Source organism: Thunnus maccoyii, chromosome 22 (assembly GCF_910596095.1).
Source record: "Thunnus maccoyii chromosome 22, fThuMac1.1, whole genome shotgun sequence".
In the NCBI taxonomy this organism is placed as follows: domain Eukaryota; kingdom Metazoa; phylum Chordata; class Actinopteri; order Scombriformes; family Scombridae; genus Thunnus; species Thunnus maccoyii.
Genome location: NC_056554.1, coordinates 11,915,562 through 11,938,637, shown reverse-complemented (window position 1 = coordinate 11,938,637; position 23,076 = coordinate 11,915,562). Strand labels below are relative to the sequence as shown.

Below are 23,076 nucleotides of genomic sequence, written 5' to 3'. Positions count from 1 at the left end.
GTTGAAGCTCATTATATGTAAAGAAGGAATGGAAAAGGTTCACATTTGTTCTGTAGTTTGCTTTTCCATTTTTAACTGTTTGCCAAGCAAGTAAAGATGATTATTTTTTTATGGGTACAAAACAGATGGGAGAAATATGAGCATAGCTGCAACCTTGAGTCTAATGCTTGAATATGTGGCAGCTGCTACACTAACTAGGGACTGCACCTAAGAATTACTGTACTTTCATCAACAGTTATTTTTTCATTTAATTGTTTAGTCTATGAAATGTCAGAAAATAGTGTACAATTCCAATCATACTTTCTGAAAGCCCAAGATGACGTCTTGTATCTTGTTTTGTCTGACCACCAGTCAAAACCTCAACAATATTGAATTTGAAATAAAAAGCAAATAGTCACATATGAGAAGCTGGAACAAGCAAATATACATTTTATACATTAATATTTTTGCTTGATTAAATGACAAACAGTTAATTGATAATCTAAATTAATTAATTTGACTCGTTTTCTGTCAATCAACAGAATTGCTTCTAATAGTTACTACTACAGTGTCTAACTATATAACCACAATTTCCCTCCTTCCTTTAACAAGGGTCGAGCTTAAGATATTGTATGGAGAGCGTGTCACCAATAAAAGAGATGAAGACTGAATGCTGCATAATAAACCGTGAACTTCAGCCTCATAAAAAAAATCTCCCATTCAGCTCATTTCTTCTCAGTGCACAAAGCATATTTTGTATGCATTTCAAACAAACACATTTCAATTTGGCTTTGAAAAGACTACCTAAGCACAAAAGAACTTTTCGCCGCTCGCGTCCAAGGTGATTCACAGCACCTGCCTTCCAGTCCAAATGTCCAAATCCACAGTTGTGTTTATTAGCTTAGCTTAATTGTGCATAGCATCTAAAGGTCAGCGCCCGCTGTGATACATCGCTGCCAAAATGGCTTCCAGGGGACACTGTTTCAGATGAATAAACACTGAAAGCTGCACCACCTTCCATCCTTTACCTCCCAGTGTGAAGCAGCATCACATTCTGCTTTTTCAGGCCTTGCACAAGGTCCTGTGACTGATGGGCATCTACTGGTACACACCGCCTCACTGACTTCCATTTCAGCTGGCAGAAGGCAGCAGATTAATTCGCTTGTCAATTCCCCCCCCCCTTTTTTTTCTGCGGAAGCCTATGTTTATTCAGATAGGAGGAATGATGTGTTTGTCCTCCAGTGAATTAAAACATGTCGTATATCTGTATAACTACAGCCTTCTCCATGATGAATGGTATTTGACTTCTATAAGCAGTAAACTTCCTCTGTTTGGCTGTAAAAGCTGATTTAATGAGAGAGTGACTTAAATAGATAAGCAGATACGGCAGCCAGGATTATTGGGAGGCGAGCTGAATGGGAGATGGATGATGTGTAGTTTATTATCAGTTATGTAATGCACTTTTTATAAGCCCATACCTGTGGGGCCAGCAGGCACTCTGCAGTAGATACGAAATTGCGATCTTGTGTGCATCCTAAGATGATTGTGTCAAAATGTATACATGCTTTTGAGGGGATGTGTACACTTGTGGTGCAGGTCATGTATTAGGGTGTATTAAGAATTTACAAGAAAAGAAAAACCGTCATACATGTTGAGTGCCTGGTAAGATGCAGTGACTGTAGACTACTTTTGCGCCCACATTGGATTTATATAATATCTTTGCATATTGAATGTATGCCATATGACAATGACAATGGATGAACTGTTTTCAGCTGCTCAGTTACAGTGTTTGTCACACTTTGATTAAAATGAATTTGAAATTGTCTCTTCTTACCTCTTATCCTCAGTCTTTGCTAGGAGGCCATCAGATGGATCTCACCAGCTTTCGGCACACGCTCTGGGACATCTTGAGAACGGGAGACAGTGTCAAGGTTAGCTCCATACTTTTTCATCGCCACCACCCACTTTCTTGCGCTTTGCTTTACCATTTCTTCTGTCAAACTGCATTCTTTATTTACACCCTTCATTCCTTTACTCCTTGGATTAGTACACAGTTACGCCAGAAATTGGCACCTGAGTCATCTGTGTGAAACAGGTAGTGCTTGAACCTTGGTGACAAGGTGACTAGAAGTGGGATCATGTTGGAACACGCTTCTCTGAGAACATGCATAGGTCGTTTGTAGACTTTTGTGTCACTGATTCTTTTATACTGTACTAATGTCCATGGCTTAATCGAATGCACTGCCGTTTGGTCAGTTGGTCCACCTCTGACACTGGAACACTCCAGACCAAAATATCTCAACAACTACTGGACAGATTTCCATGAAAACCTTCAGCCCTGGTAGCTGAATGGTTACTGCACGTGCCATATAACCGCAATGTCCCTGGTTCGATTCCAAGTCAGGGACCCTTGTTGCATGTCATACCCATCTCACTTTCCCCTTGTTTCCTGTTTGCCTCTTCATTGCCCACTATCCAATAAAGGTGAAAACAAACCCCCAAAAAACAATTCATGGTCCCAAGAGGATGAATCCTCTGACTTTTCCTGGCGCCACCAGTAGATTCACATTTTTGGCTTTTAGTGATATCTCTTGCTGTGTTTAACTTTTTAACTATGGCTGATTAGATAGATGTACTTAATAAAGCAATGGTAGAGTCAAGAGAAAACCCTAGATGATAAGCACAAAAAGAGTAAGATTTGTATTTCTTTAACTGAAATGAGAAAAGGCTTGATTACTTTAGCTGTAAATTTAGATGCTGGTGATTTGTCGCAGTGATGTTCTTCTAGTTACCAGAGTGTGATTACATTTATCTTGGTTCTATCCATGCCTTGACAGGCACAACACAAATTACCTCATAATACCTTCCTTTCTTGAGTCAGTGTTAATTTAGAGTCTCTAAACCGCTGCCATATTTCTTTCTCAGCACAGGTTTATAAACCACATGTTTTCATTTGACAGCTAAGGCCCAAAAGAAAATGTCCGTGCCTCTCCATCTCCTGAACTGAGGTTGCGGAAAGTACGAGATACCATCCTTTCATTTCCGCTCCTCCAGATAAAAAGATGAGAGAGGGAGAGGACGAAAGTGAGGCCTATCGCTGGGCAGCAGTGATTGAGTCCCTTCGCTAAGCCACCGCGAGAATCTGCTCAAATAACCCACTCTGCCGATAAGAAGCTAGTCATTTCCATAGACAAAAACATTGGGGTTCAGATTAGATTTCACCATCCGCCTGGCTTATCTTGGTGTTGCTCCATCATAGAATGTGAATTATAAGGCAAACTCCTGTCCCTCATCTTTTTATGAAAACACCATTGAAATACATATGGACTCAATTTGTATTTGCACTGTTACAGTATTGTTAGCAGTCACAGCATTTATCTGAATTTTCATGCCCACATTAGAATTGTCACCAAAACAGTCTTTTCAGTTTACCATGTTAGGATTATTGCGGCAGTAAAAACCATTTCTCTTACAGGTAGATCTTTAAAATCTTTAATTGCTAGCAGGGTTGATTACTTGTTACTTGTGATTACTTTGTGTTTCTCTGATTTCATGTATTAATCATGTTATGTGTTTCTGGCCAACATTTCATGCAAGTAGGTACTGAGACCTCAGTTGACCAAGAATATTTTTTACAGGGGCGTCGTCCAAATATGACCATTGAGCTACGTAGAGGTTCATTTTCTTTGTACTCCAAGATGTTCCGAGATGACAATTGTTTGAAGGGCTCTGAAGATATGGTGTTTTAGCCCCATACTGGGCATTCTTTTATTTTTTTTTATGGCCATTGCTATAGTGCAAATAGGTGCTGAAAGGTGCTGAAAGGCTTGAGTGTTTGAGGACATCCTTTAAACTGTCATTGTTCCTGTAAATAGGACAATTTGTGGCGCACAAAAGCTCTTTCTTGTGTACCTAGATGGTGATGGACTGGTTGTTGTTCAGTGCACTCAGGGGTCTTGTGGGTATAAATGTTTGTTTCAATACAGGGCGTTTGTATGCTTTTTACTGTACTTCCGTTCAATACTCCTGTTGTTACCTTTCGTATTGTTTATTGAATGCGTCTTGTGTTTTCTTTCGCTGTTGCTCTTTTATCATTTCTGTGTAAAAAGTGAAGTTTCATTACATTTTTAAGTATTAGGTTTGTAATTTTTTTTATGCTAACAGCTTTTGACTGCTATGATAGAGCTGTATTATAGAATGTGCTACAGTAAGACTGGTGACAGATTTGACCTTTTCACACAGATACAAAGGGACTGGGTCTAATTGTGTTATGTTGAAGCCTCGCACAGTAGCGGCGGTGGCTAATGGCGTGTTTTCATTCCCCCCTCCACACCATGATTACGTCCCCGACATAACGCCCATCCCGGCAACAGAGGCTGTCACAAATACAATGGCCATGACGGTGCTTTCTATTTCAAAAGCAAACATTGCTAATGAATCACTGTATCTCTCATACAGCCTAATTAGGAGCTAATTATTCAGTCTTTTCTCTAATTTATATGACTTTAACCTGCCCTCCCTTGCCTCGACAAAGAGTTGCCAGATTTCTGCTGGCCTTAGTTACGGTGAATAACATTTGAGCAGATAAGGGTTTGTGCAGCCCACCACCAACCCCTTACATCAAATGTCATTTGCCTTGATTTTTTTCCATTCTTCGCATTTGTAGGTTTTGAATTATGAAAGAACACATACATAACTGTTCCCATTTTCCTATCAGTTCAAAAGATAGCAGATTGCACTTGGTCTCAGTACTCAAAGCTGGCGTATTTTCAAATAGATATCATTGGTTAGAATGGCAGTAAATATACAGTTCCAAATGTTGAAGTATGCCCCAGTTGAAAGCAATGAATACACTGTCTCTAATTCACTCACAATAACCGCTCAAACTGCAAGTGTTAATATGCTACAATATGCTACATTCATATCAAGCATCAACAGTGAAAAGGAAGAACTGTCTTTACACTTAAAATCTTTTGGAAAAGCAAGAACCAACAATGTCAGCAGTAGCAAAAGAATGCTTTGAATATTTTGGAGGGTATAGCAGAATTAGTGGAGTATTTTTTGGGACTGGGGTCTGCTGCCCTGTTAGGGGTACATTTGTATGAACATTTAATGGACCCCCCCGCTGGTCTGCCTGTCGCCGCCCTTTTGTAAAGAGGCCTAAGCAAACCTGACATGAAGAGCATTTTGGGGACTCTCCATCTACCCATCGCAGCAGATTTTTTCACCCCCCCCCCCCCCCCCTCCCTCTCTCTACCCTCCTTTTTAAGCAAAGACAACTCTGGTGAACTCTCTCCCCTCCTTTTTAAGCAAAGACAACTCTGGTGAATATTTCATGGGGTATATTGCCTCAGTTTTACTGTGTCGAGCAGGGAGAGTGGCACGCGATGATGACTGACAGGCCCATACGCCAGCGTCCGCTAGGAGACAGCATTTCTTTTTGGTCTGTCTTCCTGACACTCCTACTCCTTTTTCCCCTCCCGTTTTCCTTCTGTCACAGACAACAGATCTTTCAGCCGCGAGTCTGGCTGCTGATCATTTAGCTGCTTCTTTAAATTTTAGTATGACTACAGAACTTCTGCCGATCCATCTGATACTGTTAGTTGAAATGCCAACATATGGATACAAATCTGTTTTTGTACAGACTGCAACATTTATAGCTCTTAATGATATTATTACACTGTTTTAAGATTATACAGAAACTTATCAGTGCTTCTTTTGCCAAATTTGATGTTTACATTAATGATTGAATAATTACATTATCACAAAGGAAGTGTTCTCTTTGCAAAGGGGTTGTCATATTTTTATGCATAGAGTAATGCTCTTAAAAAATTCCTTGCTTTTCTGGGATACAGATTGATTCCATCTGCCTTTACTTTTTAAAGGCCCCATGAAATTAGAGATACAATTTCCCAGCTTTAATCCTGTGTCCCTGTGTTAATTGTTCATTTATCTCTTGTTATATGCCATGTATATGTCAAAAAATCAGTATCAGAGTATTTTTAGATCAAAATCCCTTTTCTCATCTTGTAAAACGGTTTCAAATGTTTGATGACTCATCTAGCATTCAGGGGTGTTTACAAAAGTTCATCCAGTCAAATGTAACTTTGAGTGACTAGCTAGCCATACTGGTCATATAAAACCACATTTCACTATTTGTGGGTTGCACTGACTGTTTATAAATATGAAGGTCATGACAGCTCCCCAAAAGTGAAGCCAATACACCTTCACCAATCACCCCTGGTGGCTGGCTGCAGTATAGGTCATAAATCCCGCCCCCTCTATGCTAGTGGCTGGGACATGAGTCAAACTAAAAAAATCAAAGTACACGTCAAATAATTTTTTCCCAAAGATGTTTTCTGTCATTTTAAGTAGTTCTTATCATGTTGATGTTTGTCCAAGTGCTCATTTTTCTGATAAGTTTGTTTTTAATTAGTTATTTGATGATATAAAAAGGCGGTGTGACATCATGATTGACAACTGTGATAGCCACACTCAAACCTCTGTCAGGCGGCGTCCGACTCTACTACGCAGGCTGTGGCTCCAAATGACATCACACAAGCAAGATGGCAGCTCCTGGAGATAAAAAAAATAATAAGAATCATAGTAGCTAACAGAGCAATATGGAGAGAGATAGGAAGAGATATGTGTTTGTTAATCAGTGGGCAAAAATTTTGTTTTCATTTCCAAAACAATTTGGCTGAAGTCTTATTTATTCTTCTCTCCCTCATCATCCTCCTGATCTAACAACAGGTGAGGGAGGTAGCTCTGTGTAACACTAAACTCTGTAAGCCCCGCCCATTTTCTGGCGGTCCAATCAAATGCAAAGGATTTCATTTTAATCCTTCTTGTAACTGTACGCCACTCAAATAATCCATTTCACTGGGAAATACGCCACATTACAAAAGCTAAAGATGCTCTAACTTCCGTTTCATGGGGCCTTTAAGCTGACCTCAGTCTTCCCCTTCGCTCAGCCGCACATTACAGAAGTGTGCTGTATCAACCATAAAATAATAACACTAAATAATCACTTTTGTTGTTTCTTTCAGCGCTACTCAAACGCCAGCGCCAACCTCTCAATATCATATTTCTCAAGTGCAAGCTTCAATGATTGCCTTTACTGTTATTGGAAGGCACACTTCATTTCCCTCCCCAACATTCAATTTCATGGAGAGATGAGAAAATGCTGCCTTTCCATGCTACTTACGAAGATTTGACAACACTACAGTATGCTCACTTTGCCGCCGCCGCTGCATGCCGCTCTCTCCCTTCTCTCCTGCTCTCTTATTTAATAAACAGCGTGCTTGCTTGACTTACAGTAGGTTTCCGCCTTGCCTTGCTCAGTGTGACGAGCAGCTGAATGGTGTCACAGTTAACAGGGGCGGCTCTGTTGCTCTGTTGTGACAACATTCGTTTGATGTAGAAGTGGTAGTCCTCGCCTGCCATGTTCTCCCCTTCTGCTCTTTTACTTTCTTGTTCCTGCTCTGTTTGGATCTCACCGCTGTCACACATTGGGGAAGCCAACTGGCATGACCTGAAAGTGTGACAGCGGCACGCAAGCTGCCATTTTTCTCGCCATAGCCATCCAATACGCATACATACATACAGAGAAATGCAGCAATTTTTCTAGATTAAAGAACTTTAATTGGCTCTCGCTCTTGTCTGAACTTGTGTCCCAGGATGCAGCAGTGGGTGCCAATGATGTATAAAACATGCTGTGCGTTCTTCATTTTCATAAAATTGTGTATTTTCATCAAACTGAGCCACACATAAATCCACCATATGTCCATGAATGTACTGCTGACTGTTGTTTTTAAAGTCAAGTATGCTGTTTAAGTAAGCAACTCTTTTCTTTGAAAAAAGGAAGGACATCCATCACAGGTAGCCTTTGACTGTATCAGTGCCGTTTATAGTCTAAACATGTTTTTTCAGAAGATGTGACTCATACGGTAAAAGGTACAAAATGTGCAACTGTAGTTACCATTGTAATTTTTTCAGTATCACACATAATCTTACTCGACTCGTGTGAAAACACAACATGATAACATGTAATAATAGGCAGAAAAATCATCTCCTTGTGGAGGAAGATTTGTTAGGAAGTGTCATTAAAATTAATCAAAAGATTCACTCGTTAAAACCACCATGACTCACTCCGTCACTCTTCTTGCTGCGAGCTGGAGATACAGAAGAGGAAAGTGCCAGCAGCCATGTATGGGATCGGAAAAGGAAAACCACTCAGGGCGTCTTTGTCCTCTGTTTGAACAGCGCCGCAGAGGGGGGGGGAAAGAGGAGTGGGAGGAGAAGGGGTGGGGGGTAACCAGGGGAAGAGGGGATAAGAGAGAAGAAGTTTCTCACAGCTGCCCAGCCTGAGGCCCAAAATATGTGGCGCTTTCTTCGTCACAGCGTCACCAGCCATCCGTTCTCGCCTGTCATTATTTTACCTCTCACAGAGCACGCATGCCGTCTCTCAGGCACACATATGCACACTTACACCACCACACAGTGTCTATGCTGCCTTGATCTACTCTTAAATGCTGCCAGCAGCAGAAAAATGGCCAATCGCTAAATGGAAAAACACAGAGTACAATTTTTTGTTGTTGGTAAAGGAATGCAGTGGGATTAAAATGTTAAAATACTGCATTATGTGTTTATCATATATATATCATAAGTATGTATGTAGTTGAAAGTTGAAAATATTGTATTTTTACTAAATATTAAATATAAATAAATATTAAATATTTTACATGTAGTTTCTTTAACCTCTTTTGTAACTTATTATTTATTATTTTATTACAAATACAAACAAAAACGAAATGTTTCTTGGCATAAAGTCTGGTAAACTGCTGAAGAATATGAGGTTGCTTACTTATGCAACTTAACAAGCAAGCTACTTGCTAGCCTATGAGCGTTGTCAACCCCACAACGATGAGCGAGAAGTGACAGGGGCAATTTTGAGGGATTTCTTTGCTTCCAGTGGGTCTTCACCATCAGGTAGTGGTCACACCAGCATTTATAAGATAATATATTTAGGGCTGAAATCAATTCATTTCAATGGACTCGCTGTGATCTGTGTATTGCTTGTTGAGGCAAAGTAAATCTGTGCTGTGTATGAGAACAGTCCTAGATTATGGATGCATAGCTTATATGTCTGCAGCAGGAACCAACCTTAAAAAGCTTGATGTTGAACAGACTCTCCAAATTTGTTGTTGAGTTGGCGTATTGGGTTAATTTGCAAGGACACAGTAGATCACACCCTACAAAGGCCCTTTTACAGGAGTGTTGGGAGCATAATAAGTCTGGATTTTTCCTTTTTGGGTGGATAGGGAATGATAAGGCGCAAAATGTAGGCCTGTGTCATCTAAAACTAAGCCTTACTGCTCCATCATCAGATTTACCTCCTTGGAGATTCACTATACCATCCATAGATACAAAGTCTGCAACAAAAATTAAAAGAGAAACCTAAACTGGTACCAAAGTAAAAAATAGTACAAAACTATATTGACCAACACCAACACAAGGTAATCATATTTACAGATGGTTCAAAAGAATCAGAGACTTGGCACACAGGTGCTGCATTCTTCATCCCTCATTGTGAGGTAGCAGTGAAAAAGAGAGTATCAGACCATCTTTCATTGTACACAGGTGAATTACTCAGAATATTGTTAGCATTACAATGGGTGGAAGAAAATAACCAACCCAGTGTCGTAATCGCTTCTGATAGCTTGTCAGTGCTTTCAGGCATTAAGTCTAGAGAGTCGTCATGCAGGCAGGATATTGTGTATGAAATCTTTCATGTGCTACTCAGGCTACATTACAGGGGATTGGATATCTCTTTCCTTTGGGTTCTTGCTCATGTAGGGGTGGAAGGAAATGAGACAGTAGACATATTGGCTAAACAATCATTTACAGTTAATTGACATACAAATACTATTAAATAATGAAGAGGTTAACACTACCATAAAGGCTTATATGCACAAAACCTTGCAGGAATACTGGGGCTTGATTCACACAGGAGGACATCTTTACAGTATTCAAAAACATGTAGGCATTGGTGGAATGTGGGGCGAGAGCCCAAGGGAAGAGATTGTTGTTACCCATCTGAGAATAGGACATACAGATTTAAATCACATACTCTATAGGATAGACAAGCACCCTACTGGATTATGCACACACTGTAATAAACCGGAAACTGTCAAACATGTACTGATAGATTGTAACAGATATGATGAAGAAAGAATAGGATTAACATTAGTATTATATGATGAAGAACACAATATTACATTGGGGAATCTGCTAGGAAAGACATTGTGAAAAGTAAGCAATCTACTAATTAATTATGAGTAACAGGAACAATAGAAAGAGAGATCTACTGTTCCATACTCCAGTCCAGTAGGTGGCGGTAGTGCACCTATAAGCTGGTTTGCCAACTGCCATTAAAACTCAAAGAAGAAGAAGAACTATGCATAGAGTTCAACTTTGGTGAACTTTGAAATTTGTGCTGTAGAATTCCAAACCATCTTGACAGCACAAACCTTTTGAGGGAAACTGAGAGAATCCAAAATGGAGGAAATATTCTCCATGGCACAAAGCTTCAGCCACCAACATTTTGTCAGGATGCGAAAATGAATTGCGCAATCTGCATCACTTTTTTGTGTGGCCAGGCATTTAGGGGGGTGGATGGTCGAGAATACAAAGCATAAGACGCTGGAGACCATGTTTTGCATTCTGTCTCCTACTAACAATCAATATTGGTTTCTTTTAAGCATGAAGGTTGTCTTTCTCTAACCTTTAAGTAGCTGAAGTTGCTTGTTACGTGTTCACAATTTATTCTTGGAATAATCATGTACGTTACTTTTAAGGGTCCAAAAAAACACCTATTTTGTGGTCAAGTTATCAAGACTTGTCGGTTTGGTGAGTGTGGGCCTTCTCAAAAGGTCTATGCAGGGTCCACATCGACCCTCGACTCTGCACTCCTGTCCAAAAGTTAAACTCTGCAGAGGCTTCCACAAATGTCACAGTAAAGTTCAGTTTGCATTAGCAACAGTGTCACGAGGCAGAGATTCTGGGAGCTCTGCAAACATTGTGCTGCTGCCACCTTTACCTTTAAACTCTGCGCCTCTGCAGAGATGAACACTGCAGTCTCCACATAATCTTAAATTTGATTTAAGTACAGCTGAAGCCTGTGTGTTAAATTGCTGTAGCAGTTTCTCTTTAAATGAACAGAGAGCTTTTGGACTTTTATACACTGAGAGTTGTGGCTTCACAGCCTGTGTAATCTGCTGTATTGGGCTTTGTGGCAGTAACATATCCATCAAAACCTGGACTGAGGTGAAACTTGACGATCCATCCATCTTCCCGTTTCATCTTAGCAGGACCGGCTGCAACAGAGCCTGTAAGCCACTGGCTGTTAAAATCAGTCACTACTCCATTTTATAAGAAATATCTACCCAGAAAAACAGGAGGCAGAACGCACCGCAGTAAATAGAAAGAAAGTCGTCTATACCACACAGATGTATCCAAATGCAGAGAACACATATGTTAAGTGAATTCAAACAGATGAAAAGCATGCGACGCATAAAATATTTAAAAAATATTCTGTAAAATATGACACTCACCAACTGAGCATGCTGCTTAGGGAATTCAGCATAACACACACATAGAAGGAGGCCGTGTCTCTCCTACTTGGCTGTCATGAATATAGGTCTGCCAAACTGAGCAACAAAAAAAAGAAAAAAAAAGAAAAACACTGAAAGTATTACATAAGTTAGGATTCTCTGTGATTTGAACCTTAAATCAGTGCACAGGCGGCTATTTAAATTGCATCAGTTCCTCTGATGTAAATGTGTATAGCCTTCAACTCCCCGAGAGCTTTTAGTCATTTATTTTGATTAGGGCTGTATTTATAAGATAAGTCTCTTAAGTAAGTCGCCTGGGAAGATGGGTTGGTGAGGATGGTGGTGGGGGAACAAAATGGAGTCTGTTTGATGATTATAAATTCAGAAATATCTGCTTGTCAATTAATTAGGCGCTTCCTGGGTATGTGTGCCCCTCTTTTCATTCGCTGGGCCGGGCTCTCGGCGGACAAATACCCGCGATGCACCCATTGTATGTCTAAGCCGTTACACACATCTCTGGCTGCTGGGGAACCGGAGAATAAAGATCCTTCAAAGGCAGACAGTTTTCAAGAGCAAGCCTCTGTTTTCGTGTGCCGGCTGATTCCTGGGAGCAGCGTATGTGGCTGCTTGAAGGCTTTACGCTGCTGGTGTCTCGTTCTCAGACACAAACAAGGACTGGAGAATGATGTGAACATGAAAAGATAGGTAGACTGAGAGGACTGAGTTTGAAGTGATGCCTCCATTATTTCTACCTCACAGTACAACATTAAGTGCAGGAAACTTATCTTGTTGAGGTTACTGTAGCTAGGTGAGCATTGACTATTGTTATGAGGATACTTCAGTTATTTGTACCTCTGCTGTCATAATGTAATATCCTTATTTTTACACTGGAGCAAAAAAACAGTGTTATTCTAATTCATAGCAAAAATTTAATAAAAATCACACACACCTGGATATTTTCTTCAGCCTTTCAGTTAGTTCATATGTTTTCTTTCTCTGACCCGGACATGGATGCAGTTTAGTGATGCCAACTATTTGACAATCGATGAATTATTTGTCATTCATCAAGTAAAAATGCCAAATATTTGCTATTTTTCTTTATGAAATGTCACTAGTGTTAATGGGTAACTAGCCTTTTGTTGCTACTCTGTTTACTTAGCTTTGTGCTTAGCCTAGCTTAGCAGTTAGCTTTGTGAACCCAGAGTCAGGCGTTAAAAACGATGATGTGTGATGACTGTTACACAGTTGCAGACAGGATGTCTCTACTAGAGAAAAGTATCTGTGAGTTAGAGCAGCTTTTTTTGGTCAGGGTTACTGTAGAAATGACGGGCACTCCAGCTGTAGCCCTGCTAATGTTAGCACTAGCGTAGCCTTGTCGGCAGATGCGGCGAAGTTTGTCCCTCTTCTCCAACCTTCACTGTTTACCCAGGGACAGACTCCGACATAGAGGCTAATCTGAGGGTGCTGTGTTATCATCATATCGCGTTGGTGTCCCTCAATTCCACTCATTTGTTTCTCTTTTCCAGAGGACATCCACTTTCTTTACCGGTAGCTCATTCAATGCTTTGCAGTAGGAAACAGGCATGTACTTTGACGTGCAGGCCAAAAACTGTAGACTGATTGGCTGTTGTCGCATTTATTTCTGCTGTCTGATAGACCACTAGATCTATCCATATCGAGTAAAAAATGTTGGAAATGGAAGTTTATCATCATTATCACCATAACTTTTATTGCGATCCCGTATCAAGATTGTTTTATCGCCCAGCCCTAGTTATAATGGACATTTTTCGAAACATTTAAAAACACAGAATGATTATTTGAGAAATCAAAATGAAAATAATATTGTATCAGTAATATTTGTTTAAGGAAACTTTGAAGTAAAATGAGTAAGATATTTATTTATCACCACTAGTGTTAGTTTAGGTTAGGTAAGTTTTCCTCTGATAAGACTAATATACTGTTTTATATGTTTTATTTGTTCATGGTTCAAATTTCATGTTGTCAACAACAACATGCTCCATCTATGGTTATATTATTTTGTCCACGTATGCTTTGTGTTGTGTCTGTTCAATGGCGTTAAGATACTTGACTGGAGTACAGATCTAGCGTTTTCCTTCTTAGACTGACCAGATTTCTATAACCTGCACATTACATGAAAAAACTATCAATAACACAGAGCCGGATCAATAATAAATTCCACTCCAGATGTCTAACGTGAGCTGACAAAGCTTCATGGGGAAAAAACAGACTTTTCACTGTAACAATTTTCACATTTGTATTCGTTCCAATTTGTCAAAATAGTCTGAACCACAAATCCTACATGCAATGTCACAGTGATCTTAAGCAGGTTTTTGTTCTCCTCAGAGGTGGTGAGTCACATCGTATTTGGCAACACCTCTCACTTGCACAGTCGAGTTTACAGTCTGGTTTCCAGTGAAGGAAAAAATGACAGCATGCATCATGCGACAAGTCATCAAATCAGACCCACATTTCCTCTGTCCCATATGTGGGAATCTTCTTCTCTCTTCAGCATCATGTACACTCCAGAAAGATTTGATGCTTTGTGCCATGTTTAAAGTTGTTTTTTTTTTTCCTAAAGATAGATCATTCCTACAAGCATCACCAACAGAATATAGCACAGCTGTAATAACACACATTTTCCTATCCTCAGGTAGATTCCCAGCCAGAGATAAATGTCAATATTTTGATATTCGGTATACCAATATTTTGCTGCCACAGCATAGCAACCAACAGTATTTACTCTTGGAGTTATTATCTCCCTCAAAAACCTTCAACAAGGTGAGGAACTGGGATGTTACTTGGATCTTTATAAATCAAAATGGCATTTTAAAAAGAAAATTAAAGACCTAAAATTGTTTTGGCTCTGTCTGTCTCTGCCTGTGACCTAACAGAACACTAGCATCCAGGCATGTTGTCTTTCATCATTAAACTGTCTTTCAGAGGCTCCTGGGAGCCTCCTAGCGCGCAGAAGGAACCTTGTATTCTGCAACATCAAGCGCACAGTGTCTTCAATGTCTGGTGGGAGGTGCATATTGGAGTCATGGACTTGAGCTGAAATGATCTTTTGAAATCACTTTCTCACACGCGCACGCACGCACATACACACGCTTTTGTCTGCTTTATACATTAATGCAGGTGATACCCAAGGTCTTATAAGTGTGTAGATCTTTGACCTTGTTTTCTCTCTCTCTGCTTCCATTATGTGCTTGTAGATCAAAGACGCACATGGTGCACCAGGCAGTCTTGTGGGTGAAGATCCTCATTTGAAGGCAGCTGACAGAGGTAAGTTATTAAATCTTACCTCCATCCTCTCCACCCCCACTGCTATTGTTGAATCTTTTAAAATCCTTCTGTTTTGCTCATCATGCTATAGCCATATAATCATATAGCATCATATGCCCGCAGTTGTGTGCAAATATTAATACATGCATGAATTAATTTCTGGAATTAAATTAATCTTTTTATCGTGTCACAAATGTTTATAGAGCTGAGAGGTTGGTGTGGTTATTTTGCCTGATGTTAGTGGCATATGATTTAATCAAAGTACCCAATGTACACAATGGATCAACTATAATGTGTGTGTAATTGTGCAGAGTTTTGAGAATTTGCATCGCTTTCTTCAAATTAAAGGCTGAGCTGGAACACACATGCCTGCGTATAACAAAAACAGCGCACCTAATGGAGAAGATAGTGCAGTAGCACAAACATAATAGAGTTGTTTGGGAGGTTTGAAGTATGACTGTAGAGCATATAGAACATATATAGACCACCACAAACATGCTGCCAGAAGTATCTTCTAATCTTGTAGGACGATAGAATTACTGCTATTTAAAGTCAAAGTAAAAAAAAATTCCAATATTACTTTGCTAGTTTAGTGAATAATAAGGTTGCATTAACTGAAATTTGTCTGTCATTTAAAAAAAATTGACAAAGGTAATGGACAAAATGTGACAAAATGCAGAGTAATTAATAAGGAATTTTTTGACAATACAAAACAGGAGATTTCAGTGATTTACTTTAACTGTGTAGAAAACTAAATCATAACCGTCCAGTTTCACATTCACACAAAAAAAGATTTTATGTTACAGTTTTGGAACATCTTTGTCCTTTTCGTTCTGTTTTTGCACCATTCAATCAGAATTCTAACAATGCTTTGACAGTTTTGATGCTAAAATAATTGTTTTAGTCGTTTGTCGAGTAGAAATACCAACCAAGTCTCAGTCGTGAGGATTCACTGCTTCCCTCTATTTCATATCGTGGGAAATTTGATATTCAACAGAGTATGCATCTTTTATGAGACTGTGAGGGGGTGGTTGGGCCCGAGCTTAGCGATATGTATTGCTGTCTGTCACAGTGTCTTTTTCACTGCTGCCTCTGGGGGCGCCAAAGTCAAAAATGTATAAATTCTATACATAGTGGTAATAACTAAACTACATTAATGACTTAATCAGTTCATTCAATTTAAAATAAATATATCAATACATGATCTTTCTGCTGCTATAACTCGAATATGGACATGTACTTTTAAGTAAATTATATTTGTAAGTTGGAAAATTATGTATATTCATGCATTAGTTTGTAGTTGTTCTATTAAATGTGTTCTGTGGAGCTGTTGACCACTAGTAGTGCTATTGAGCAATGTTTTAAGCGCGGGTGTAAGTGAGCGTGCTTCCAGGTGAACCAAAACACTGCAGATGGTGTTGTGCTATTCCACCGATCGACTGTTGGTGGTTGCTAAGTAACATAGCAATGCGAAAATAAATTCAAGGAAGAAGAAGCAAGCAAAAAATCATGTTAACAATGTAGGTTTGCAAATTTTTTATAAGGGAGGAAATACTTTTCACACTTTTATCAGGCATCAAGGATACACACATGTTTTGATGAGAAGCAGTGAATCCAAACATCATTTTGTTTACAAAAAACCCCAGAGTATACCTTTAAGTAGATTCACTATGTTATATACATGCAATTCATGCAAGGTGATGCATACATTATATAACAATTTTGGGATTTTTGATATCCACTGGAACCTTTTTAAAACATTATCTGTGCTGTTGAAATGTACAGACACAGGAGATGAAATGAAATTCCACCACAAATGTACCTATCCCAAACATTCTGTTGCTTCAATAGAGCTACTCTGGCACACCAAAAAGCTGTCTTTTTGTCTATTGTCTGAAAATAACAAGCAGATCATCCATGCGAGCAAGCTTTGTTTACCATACCTCCTGCATCTATTCCTTTGGCCATAGTTCCAAACATATCTAAGCGAGAATGCTCTTAGTGTGGATGTGCAGCTGATGTGGAGGGCAGTTTGTGTATTTAGTGTTTTGTTTTCAAGGTGATGCAGCTAGTTTATTCCCTCTTCACACCACCAGCATATTATCCTGCTCCAGCTGCTGCGAGGAGACAGGCCCAGGTATTTATGGCTAGCATAAAAAGTGTGTGCATTCCCTGTCACCCTACAGCACGAGATTTACAGCACGTTTGACAAACACACTGAATTAAAAAAAAGGAGTGTTCAATTTGTATAGGAGTTTAGAGCCTGTCTGTTGTGCATGCTCCCAACGGATTCCGCTGTTAGTACATGTGTGTGCGCATGTGTTTCGCTGTCTATGTACACCTCCTGCTGTGTGAGTATGTGTCGATCTGTCTGAGTGTGTATGTATGTGTTTGTGTCTGTATGCCTGTGTGTATTTCTCTCTGTGTGTGTGTGTGTGTGTGTGAGTGAGCCAGTGTGTGCACACCGAGCCCGACTGCTCTGAAACACCAGCAACAGATAACAGATGGTCCCCCTGCATTAGAAGTGTTTTATTTCCCTGCGGAAGTCAGATATGTCAAAAATAAGCATGTGCAACATTAGTCATTTGGAATATTCATGCCCCTGCCGTCCGATGGTTTCCTTTTCACAGCCAAAATACCACCAGCCCAATTCTCCTCAGGAAGTGAGGGGAATAAGGGGGAGAAGGAAAAAAAAAAAAAAAAGCAGTCATCAGCTGAACTGATGGGGGGGAAAAGGCTGAGGCCTACATGCGGCTCTAATGGAGGAAATTTTTTTCCTCGTGGTCGCTTCTTTAGCATGCCCGGGCTGTAATTAAAAAGGGACTACAGTCTGTAGATGTGTTCATATTAAGAACCACATCCCCCAGCCCCATTAGACACAGTGATGTGAATATGCACACATGTCCATATGCCTGCCTGGCTGCATACACACATACACACACACAAATAGTAATTTGCACCCACATTAAATAACCTCATCCAGTGGATCAGACTTCTTTTGCATTCCTTCGTAGACTAATCGTTGGGAGTTCTCTCCTCTCCTCTCCTCTCCTCTCTTCTCTTCTCCTCTCCTCTCCTCTCCTCTTTCTTCTCTCCACCCCCACCTCTTTAACTATCTTGATTCTCTGTCGCTTCAGTCTCTTTAATCTCCACCTCCTCTCCTCCCAGGCTTTCTGGGAGGACAGGCTTTCTACCTCCCATCTCCCACTGTCGAGCGTGGCTGCCATCCTTGTCCTTGGTGGCGGACATGGGCATGCATCATTATCAGGCCTGATTAACCATCCACGTAGTTGGCAGTCCGGGCCCCACCAGGGGCCAGTGGCATGGTTTCTCCACCCGCCGAAAACATGAATTTTGAGCAGCACTTTCTCATTTGCCGTGGTCCCTCATGATAAGGGTTAATTCGTGGCAGCATGGGTGAATGGTGTAGAAAGAAGAGAGGAGGCAGAGAAGGAGGAGGAAAAGCTACCAAACAGTAGTGCACCACTTATCGCAGAAATGCAATATAATTTATTCAGGAATATGCAAATCCAACAATCACTCTGCCTTGTTTACCGAAGGGACCTGCTGATTCAGAGTCTGAGAGAGAGAGAGAGAGAGAAACAATCCCAACCATAGACGCCAACATACAGTACAGTACATGCACAAAGGCAGCCACCAGTAACTAAATTCACTGGTTTTCCTTACATTCGGGGAATGAAGGGTGTGGGACAATTTCTTGGTTGTTTCACAGCTGCAAAAAACCTTTAAATGTATTCTGGTGCGGCTGGATTGTTTACATAAAAAGCAACGGGTCATGTGCAACACTTGTCATATACAGTGTGTACATTGCCAACAAAGCATCGTATGGAACATTGGCATGAATTATATTATTACATACTGTTGAAACTCTGATATAGTACACTAATCATGGATTGGGGCTTTAGGTACAGCTGGATATTTAACCTCAATACTTGACAGGTACCATCTGAAATATGTCCAACTATTAAAAACTCTCAAGTATCAAAGTTGACATAGAGTGTCTGATCACATTCATAATCTTGTTCGCTTATTCTTTGATCACAGCTGCTTGTGTTAAGACAACATTTGACAATTTGAGGTTTGGCTTCTTTTGTTAGATGAAAAAAAGGGTTTTGGAGAAAAGATGGTTATATTCCTCAAAGTAAGAACTCTAAAAAAGTGTAATTTAGGGATCAGCACTGAAACTCTGTTCAAACGATACTCATACCCAGCTTTAAGTAATCAATAATAGAATATATTTACAAGGTGTTGACCAAAGCTTCAGCAGACTTATATTAGGCATTATATCTTAATGTGTCTACAGTGCCATTTAAAGATATGGTACAAGTGATCCAAAGAAACAGCTTCACAGACAATGTCCTAGCTCCTCATGAAGTCCACGAGAAATGGGACCGCACACTGGTCTTCCTCAGTGTCAAACATTCAAACACAGACGAGTGAACCCTGTAAACACGTACCTCAATCAAACACATGAAATTCTGTACAATAAAGAACATAGTATCAAAAGTAATAGTAATTAAACTTCTTCTTCTTCTTCTTCTTCTTCTTCTTCTTCTTCTTCTTCTTCTTCTTCTTCTTCTTCTTCTTCTTCTTCTTCTTCTTCTTCTTCTTCTTCTTCTTCTTCGTCTTCTTGTGTTGATGCCCTCTTCAGCTAGCTGGTTAGCTACATGTCAGGTGCATAAGTGTTCTTGCCATTTAGACATTTATAGCCTTCTTAACTAGTTAACTACTTGGTTAGCATGTTACCTTTGCTGTAGCCCCTTCTCCCCTTACTACTCAAGAGTATTCATGGAATGTGCTCACTTTTTTCTTCTTATAAAGGTCATTGTTTTGTAAAACCTGCATGTGGATAGTTGTTTTACATATTGTATAGTGGTAGCACTGGAAAGTGTGCCAAAAAAAAAAAAAAAAAAATCAAGGTGTTGTAAGTTGATAAGAGTTTTTGCTATGCTCTAAAGGGCTACAGGGAAATCTAATAATTGTCTGACTGACGTGTGAATCAGTATCTTTTGAAGCTGTTTTCAGCACTAGTAGATAAGGTACTGTATTACTATGTTGCTTGCCTAAAGTAAGTGAGTGAAGATTTTCTCTGACCACACAGCAAAATACAATGTGCAGTTAAAGAAAATGTAAAAAAAAAAAAATTGGTTATTCACAGTGAATAGATCATGTAATATATAACGTGGAGCCATCCAGTGTTAGATGTTACTTTGACAGACTGGAATTTGATATGAATCTGAGATGAGAGGCAGATGAATGTCACTGTGTTCTATTTGTAGAGCTGAGTTTGTTTTTTTCATTGGTAACTAAGAGGGGAACAGTCTTGCATATCACATTTAATTTTCACTCTTCATCTTCATCGGGTTGTGGAAATGGGTATGAGTTGCAACCATTTCCTGACTCCCTACTGAGAGCCCAATTAGCGCTGTTGTATTGATTTCCTCTGCACTGCATTGCATGTACTTTTCCAGGTGAGTCCCTACAGCTAGCCCGAGTGTATGGAAGACAACAATTATCCCCTCTAACAGAATCTCTGAGGCCGCACAAAAGAGAACAGAGCTCAGAAAATTGATCTCTTCGGGCTTGTAAGGTGTTGTGTGGATGAGCAGACAAATGCGACCACATCTCAGTGATGTCCATTGTAAAGACTTAAAGCTACAATATGCAGCTTCTTGAAGTGAAAACACTGTAATTATATTTTTAAAACTTATTTTTTCAGGTTATTTTCGCTGAAACATTAAGCGATGAGACCTTGCGAATGAAAACAAACATCATAAAAGGCTTATATCATACCACATCAGCCTGGGTCTTTGGAACCATGCACATATTAGAATGAAATTGCCTGAAATTGGCTCTTCAGTGATGCTTGGTGCTTTGTTTCGAAATATACCATCTGCAGTAGCCATGGTCATGAACTAGGCTGTAGCTTTCAAGCACAGGAAGTCATAGCAACAACAACAATAATAGCAGAAAGAAAGCAGTGAGAAATGAAAGAACCGTGAAGCCAAAAACAGTTAAAACAGATGGATATTAAGGTTGTTTTTTTTATTGTAGTTTGGTTTGTTTTCTTCAGTTAGTTATGGATGTTGATTATGATAGTATAGTGCTGTTTACCCCTTAGCCAAGTGAGTTTTTGGACAGGAACTTCACTATCTGAAGCAAAGTTTGGGCTAGTGTTGTATTTCCCGTCCAAAGACAAAGTTTTGCTTATGTCTTTAAAATTATAGTTTTGAATTGAGATAATTAAAAAACATTTTGCCATGTAGCCTAATAATCATGCACCAAAATACATTACAATACAACATTAGACCTCCTTGGCTACATCTTTAGCTATATTTTCTACTTTTTATCATGATGACATTATTTGGATTATTATGATTATAACGTCTGTAAACATAAACTATGTAGAACCAGTAGGAAAACCATCGAGAAGTTCAGGTGGTTAAAAGAGAACCTTTAGTTCTGTTCAGCCTTTCTTTAGCTTTAACCTAAAAATATTTCTCTTTTTTTAAGTAGTTTTCAAAAGGGAGAGTGGGCAGTCCCTCTGTGTATTTTTATGATTTTTTGATTTGTGAAAACATTTTTTTTAATGCTCACATTCCTTATTTGTATTTATTTATTGATTTTTATCAAGAAATGCAGTCTAGGCTTTTGTGAAATATTTCTCCACTTCAGAAGCAGTGCCTTTCTCTTGTACGGTATCTTGTTATGTAGTGTATAAATCCTATGTTGCTGACAGATATGCCCTAAGTGACAGTGACAACGGTTTTCACAGTGTACATCACGTTTCAACCTTTTCTATTTAGGTATTCCATTTATTATGACAGAGGCTTTATTGCCTATAGAAAACATTGGCTTTTTTGTTTTATACTTCTTTGTTCTCATAAAAAATTTAAGTATACAACACAGTGTTTGCCACACTTTCAGATTTTATTTATAGTTGTGTAGAGGGGGAAGAGCATTGAAATCAAGTCAACTAGTCACTGTACATTAGTAGCAATCAGCTACATTTTTACAGATTTTGGATAAATTCTGTACTTAGGAAACAATGCAGTGTAATTCCCTGCACTGAATTTTAAGCAGATAGACACCCTTATTATTTATAAAATGGAGAATCACACTTAGATTTTCTACATATGCAATACTTACGAGTTCTTGCACTCGTTTGTCCTGTAAATAACCCAAGTTGTTCTCCGTTCCGTCTCTTTCCTGAATGGCTGAAAGATTCTCTCATTTTTTTCCCAGGAATGTATGTCATATCAACAATGTGATGCTAATCTGCTGGAGTCATACACCCTCCACCATGCTATTTTTGCCATACACATGTTGCCTGAGAGGTCAGCGGCATAGCAGGGTTCTTACTAGGTCGAATTGCTTGGAGGCAGAAGTTAATTTCCAACTCAACAGAGATAAATGACTTTGCTTTGACCTCCCTTTGCTCGCTGGCACAACAAAGACATTGTGCTTTTCTAGGAGAAAGTCACAGTAAATATCTGTAATCTATAAGGAGCTGTTTATTATCTGCAGTATGATATGATATGATTTAGTAACAATAGTTAGCCCAATGTGGTGCTGTTCTCCTGCTGAGCTCATATAAAGGTAAAAAAAAAAAAAGTATATATTTTTTGTGTTTGAAAAGCGATTTTTTGTTTTTACACTCACAGTGAGAAACCATAGAAACCAAATTTACATGCACACCTCATACTGATGCTCCAGTTGTTGAAATCTTATTAACATTTGTTTATTTAATTATCCTTATTAGCATAAGATCTTTATGCTAGTAAATATATCAAGGTTAACGCTTCTACATTTCCTACATTTTGATATTAGTAAGAATTTATTTTAATTAGGGATTGTAAATGCTTTAGATTACTTATAACTCTTCCTGTTGTTGACTAGAAAGCGGATGTTGTACTTGCAGTGCAATGAAACGTCAAGAAATAGACTACTACTAGTAGTAGTTTATAAAATGAATTGAGTGGCAAGTTAAAAATAAAAGTTAAAAATAATTTGTATAAACCATTAATAAATCTTTTACTTTCACCATTAATTAGTAAGTTGTGCTCGAATTAGATAACTTATAGGATCAAGGTATTGGTGTGCAAACACACTCAAACGCAAACCAGTGCATACTCACCATGCTTCCTTCTCTTTGATC

The 23,076-nt window shown here is 39.2% G+C and overlaps 1 protein-coding gene across 1 annotated transcript in view; it reads left to right on the top strand.

The window, feature by feature from the left end:
• The window catches only part of LOC121889503 (glucosidase 2 subunit beta-like), a 138,675-nt gene that overhangs the window by 49,008 nt on the left and 66,591 nt on the right, over positions 1-23,076 (top strand). The window contains exons 9-10 of the mRNA XM_042401500.1: positions 1,827-1,910; positions 14,828-14,897. Coding sequence (XP_042257434.1) covers positions 1,827-1,910; positions 14,828-14,897 — 154 coding nt within the window. The remainder of the gene's footprint in view (positions 1-1,826; positions 1,911-14,827; positions 14,898-23,076) is intronic.